This window comes from Buceros rhinoceros, unplaced genomic scaffold (assembly GCF_000710305.1).
Source record: "Buceros rhinoceros silvestris isolate BGI_N320 unplaced genomic scaffold, ASM71030v1 scaffold38864, whole genome shotgun sequence".
In the NCBI taxonomy this organism is placed as follows: domain Eukaryota; kingdom Metazoa; phylum Chordata; class Aves; order Bucerotiformes; family Bucerotidae; genus Buceros; species Buceros rhinoceros.
In genome coordinates, this window is record NW_010408301.1 from 1 (window position 1) to 4,816 (window position 4,816).

Sequence of the window (4,816 nt, forward strand, 5' to 3'; positions counted from 1 at the left end):
CTGGCAAGTCCAGCAGCGAGGTGTCTGGCGGCGGCATCCCCAGCAGCAGTTCCCTGCAGAGGAAGAAGCTCATCTCTATCTGCGACCACTGCAAGATCAAGATGCAACTGGTGGCTGATCTGCTGCTGCTGTCGAGCGAGACCAGGCCGGTGAACACGGAGAGCCTGTCTGTCTTCGGTGAGTCCTTCGAGAAGTGCAGGGACACAATAATTGCCAGGACCAAAGGACTCTCCATCTTGACCCATGACGTCCAGAGCCAGCTCAATATGGGACGCTTTGGGGAGGTGGGGGAAAGCCTGATGGAGATGGGGGAACTGGTGGTCTCCCTGACCGAATGCTCTGCCCACGCTGCCTACTTGGCTGCAGTGGAGACTCCGGGGGCCCAGCCTGCTATGCCTGGCTTGGTGGATCGCTACAAGGTGACCCGATGTAGGCATGAGGTGGAGCATGGCTGCGGGGTCTTGAAGACCACCCCTTTGGCAGATATGAGCCCTCAGCTCCTGCTGGAGGTTTCTCAGAACATGTCCAAGAACTTGAAATTCCTGACGGATGCCTGTGTGCTGGCCAGCGAGAAATCCAAGGATAAATTTGCTAAGGAGCAGTTCAAACTCAGTGTCAAATGTATGAGCACCAGCGCCTCTGCCCTCTTGGCGTGCGTCAAGGAGGTCAAGACTTCACCCAGCGAGCTGACCAGGAACCGGTGCGTCTTGTTCAGTGGACCTTTGGTGCAGTCTGTCTATGCTCTGGTGGGCTTTGCTACTGAGCCCCAGTTTTTGGGTAAAGCTGCCACCATTAATCCAGAGGGCAAAGCTGTGCAAACTGCCATCCTAGGAGGAGCCATGAGTGTGGTATCTGCTTGTGTGCTCCTGACCCAATGCCTCAGGGATATAGCCCAACACCCCGAAAGTAGCACCAAAATGAGCGATTACAGGGAAAGGTTGAGGAACTCAGCTTGCGCCGTCTCGGATGGTTGCAACCTGTTATCTCAGGCACTAAGAGAAAGATCTTCACCCAGGACTTTACCGCCAGTGAACTCCAATTCTGTGAATTAACCCCCACATCTTCTGTTTAGGTCCAGTCATTGCTAAAGGAAAATAATATTCCACCTCCTCACCCCTTTTTTGTATACCAAAGAATTTGCTTGGATGAGCCCAATCCTTTGATTTCATGTGGTGAAGAAGCAGAACATACCCAAACCATACGTACCAATAAAGGTAGCCACTTTTGGCTTATTTTTATTTTACTTTAAAGTCAAGCAAGTATCTCCAGATAAATTTTCCTTTATTCAACAAGGTCTTCACACAAATGGTAATAACAACTGTTTAAAAGGTTTTTATATTTGGGGAGGTGGGAGTATCTTAGAAAAAAAAAAGAAAAAAAAAAAGCTTTAATCGCGCTGGGTGCGGTTTTTAAAGTTTGTCTTGTCTTGTCTTCCGAAATTTCCCTTCTAAATTTTACTGTTCGGTTGTGCAGGAAAAAGGTTACCTCAGTTCTCACTCATTTAAAAAAAAAAAAAAATGAAAAAACCCAACACCACATAGATGATGGATGTAGCTACTATTTTGTTTGTTTTTGTTTTGTATGACTTTTTTTTATTTTGCATCAAGTGTTAGGTTAGAAGTGCATTTGGTGTGTAGGAGTGGAAGGACTGGAGGTTGTGATTATGTTTTCCATGTGTTGATTTCCAAACTGGGGGAAAAGCTACTGTGAGTGTTTAAACAAACAAACAAAAAGTTACACTATAACAAAAAGTGATTTTTAATTTTTTTCCAATGTCAGTTTTTATCTTGCATGTACTGGAGTATTTATTTCATCTATTAAAATGTTATGTTTCTCAGATGTCTTTCTGTGAATCTCTTAATACTTGGATAATTGAACAGCTAGGCCTGTTTGCATTGTATGTCATTTCCCCCAGGGAATGGGTGGTACAAACGTAACCGTAGTTCTAGGCGGCAGCAGCAGCGTGCAGGCTCCAGTTCAGTCCTTTTATTTTCCTAAACGCTGTCCCTTCCCCAGTGCTACCCCTCCTCCTCAGGACGCCTCTGACAGCTCCTCTGGTTGTATTTCTGGAAGGCTGGACAGTGCAGTGTGCGTTGGGATGGCTCTGGCTGGCTGCGGAGCGCAGGCGGTCGCTGCAGCGGGGCATAGGCTGGCTTTGTTTGTCTTCTTCGGCATTCCGTGTTATCTTTCGAGAAGGTTTGGTATTTTAACTCTTGCAGATGTTGTGGGCTGTCCATGTAACATTTCTGAGTTTCTATGTTAATTTATTGAGGATTTCTTGAAAAACTTTACCCTGCTGGTTCTCTGTGTCTGCGTAGGATTGTGAAGGTTTGCCAGAGTGCGCCCTTTGATTCCCCAGAGGTTTGTGTCAGCATTCCGTGTTATCTTTCGAGAAGGTTTGGTATTTTAACTCTTGCAGATGTTGTGGGCTGTCCATGTAACATTTCTGAGTTTCTATGTTAATTTATTGAGGATTTCTTGAAAAACTTTACCCTGCTGGTTCTCTGTGTCTGCGTAGGATTGTGAAGGTTTGCCAGAGTGCGCCCTTTGATTCCCCAGAGGTTTGTGTCGGAGCTCCTGGGTACAGATTTCTGTCAAAGTAGTTCCAGTTTGACGTTGGTGACAGGAACACTTAGCGAACTCTTGAGGCCCAGTCCACCGCCAGTTCACTGCCCTGGGAACTGTGAGTGGACCTTAGGGTGTACTGCAGCAGTTCCCATAATGCAGAGATTTTCTTCAGCCTGGTCTTTGTGGACTTGTGGGATCTGTGGCCGCCTATGTGTTCCATGAAAGATAAATAGAAGAGCAAGTCTTCTGGCAAGGAGGCTTTGTTTGCCTGCCCAGCTCCTTTGCATAATTGGCTTTTTTTTTTTTAATAGGTCTGCAAATTGAACAATGTTGAAAGCTATTGGAGAAGGTACCTTTAAAATGTTGTTATCGTGATTTAAGCCTTTACTGTACAAGTATTGACTTACTCCTCTGAAGAAGTAAACTTTACGGTTTTGGTTATGGCCCAGTCCTGGAGTAGTGAAAGATCTTCCTTTTGTAGCATTATTGTTTCTCTTGCACATGATGCTTTTACTTAATTTCAAAAGGGAGTGGTACGTTACTGGGTATAAATACATCCTGTTGAAGGAGATTTGAACTAAACTTATATATCTGTATCTTCAAAGTTAGAAAAAAATTCCTGAAGTACGAGGGACCCCAGTATTGGGTTTTGTTTATTTTTAAATGAAACTTTCCTGACTTTGGTGAATTGTATGATTAGGACTTGTCTTTGTGAAAAACCAGTCCAAGCTGCGTTCCTCTGAGGCGTGATTTTCTCCCCGTGTTACCTCTGATGCAGTACAAGCCTGGCAGTGTGTGCTGCAGAGCCACGGCTGTCCGCATCGATGCAGAGTAACGTAAAAGTTCTCTCACTGTTTTTTCATAAATTAATAAATATGTACACACGCTGTTCTAACGTTGACTTGGATGCCTCCGCAGGTATTTCCTCAGAGGCGCTCTCATGTGCATGCACACGCGTTTTCCCATCTGGATGTCAGGAACAGCTGTAGGACTCCGGAGGGATTCGTAGGAGGCCAAGGCCATCTACGGGGAGGTCCTGTGCCTCTAGTGTTTGCGGCTGTCTGTCTGCTCAACTGTCTTCTGTATCTCCCTCCCTTGTAGCACGTCTCCGTAGAAACTGAGATACCATCCCAATCTACCCTTCCTTCTTTTCTGCAGTTGCACTGAGAGGAAGGAGGAAAAGGGATAGTAGCAAACGTAATGCTTTCAGGATGTGCTATCTTCTGCGGCTGTGGGCAGGAGGTGAGGAACTGACTCCTCCCTTCCTTTGTATAGATCCTAGATGGTGCAGAACTTCGTGTGGGACGTGCGGAGATGGTGCTGGGGAGGCTGCAGGGCTGCGCTGCTCGCGGAGGTACAGGTACTAGGGTGGCATCCTTTAGCTCCACCGTAACCTACCTTTGTGGGGCCTGCTTCCAGATACAAACCAGAGGGTTCTGAAGGGCAGCGCTGCAGCATGTCTGACCAAAAAAAAAAAAAAAAAGTCCCACTGGCTCTTTTGATGTTGCTACTTAATTTTTGGTGCTGCTGAACTAATTAGATTAGTTTTGATTCATTTATAGATCGTTGAGGTTATATGGATCACAGTGCAGTTGCCTTATTACCTCTGCATGTGAAAGGCAACATATAACAATGATTTTGTTGACTTTATTTGCAGTAAGATTTTAAGTGGTTTAATGCAGTTTTTGTTTTTACAAGGATACTGCAGATTTTCCCCCCCCTTTCTGATTATATTGTGAAGTACGTGCATACATATATAAATAAGTATGTATCATCTTTCTTCTTCTTTAACACTGGAGGAAAACAAACTGCTCTAGATCTCCCTTTGCTTTTGAGGTGTATGGGGTTTTGGGGGATTCAGTTTTATAAAATAAAACGTGAAATGTGGTCAGGCCAAGATTTTAGTTAACAGGCTGATTAAAAATATATATATACACACACAAATAGTAAATTCACCAAAGTAATGTACTGTAACATTTTAAAATAACAGTAATTGTAATACTTCAGAATGTTCAATCGTTTTTTTCTAGAGCAGAACTCGCACAAAGGGAGCCGTGCACTCCCTGGCCTCAGCGCAAGAGAGTATCTGTCAAAACCTGTGCTGTCCATACAACTAACACAGCAAAGTTCACCAGAAAAAAAGTCTTTTGATGCGAACAAGTACAACTGTTTTTATGCACTCTGAGTGAATGATTAACAGGAACGAGTCTATATGTACATCTGCACACTGTGGCATTTTCGGAGCTGA

The 4,816-nt window shown here is 44.6% G+C and overlaps 1 protein-coding gene across 1 annotated transcript; it reads left to right on the forward strand.

The window, feature by feature from the left end:
- Window positions 1-5: 5 nt before the first annotated feature.
- MESDC1 (mesoderm development candidate 1) lies at window positions 6-1,837 on the forward strand (the record flags this gene model as incomplete). Its single annotated transcript, XM_010134816.1, has 1 exon — window positions 6-1,837. A coding segment is annotated over one exon (1,047 nt), but the record flags the coding sequence as incomplete, so codon positions are not given.
- Between the last annotated feature and the right edge of the window lie 2,979 nt (window positions 1,838-4,816).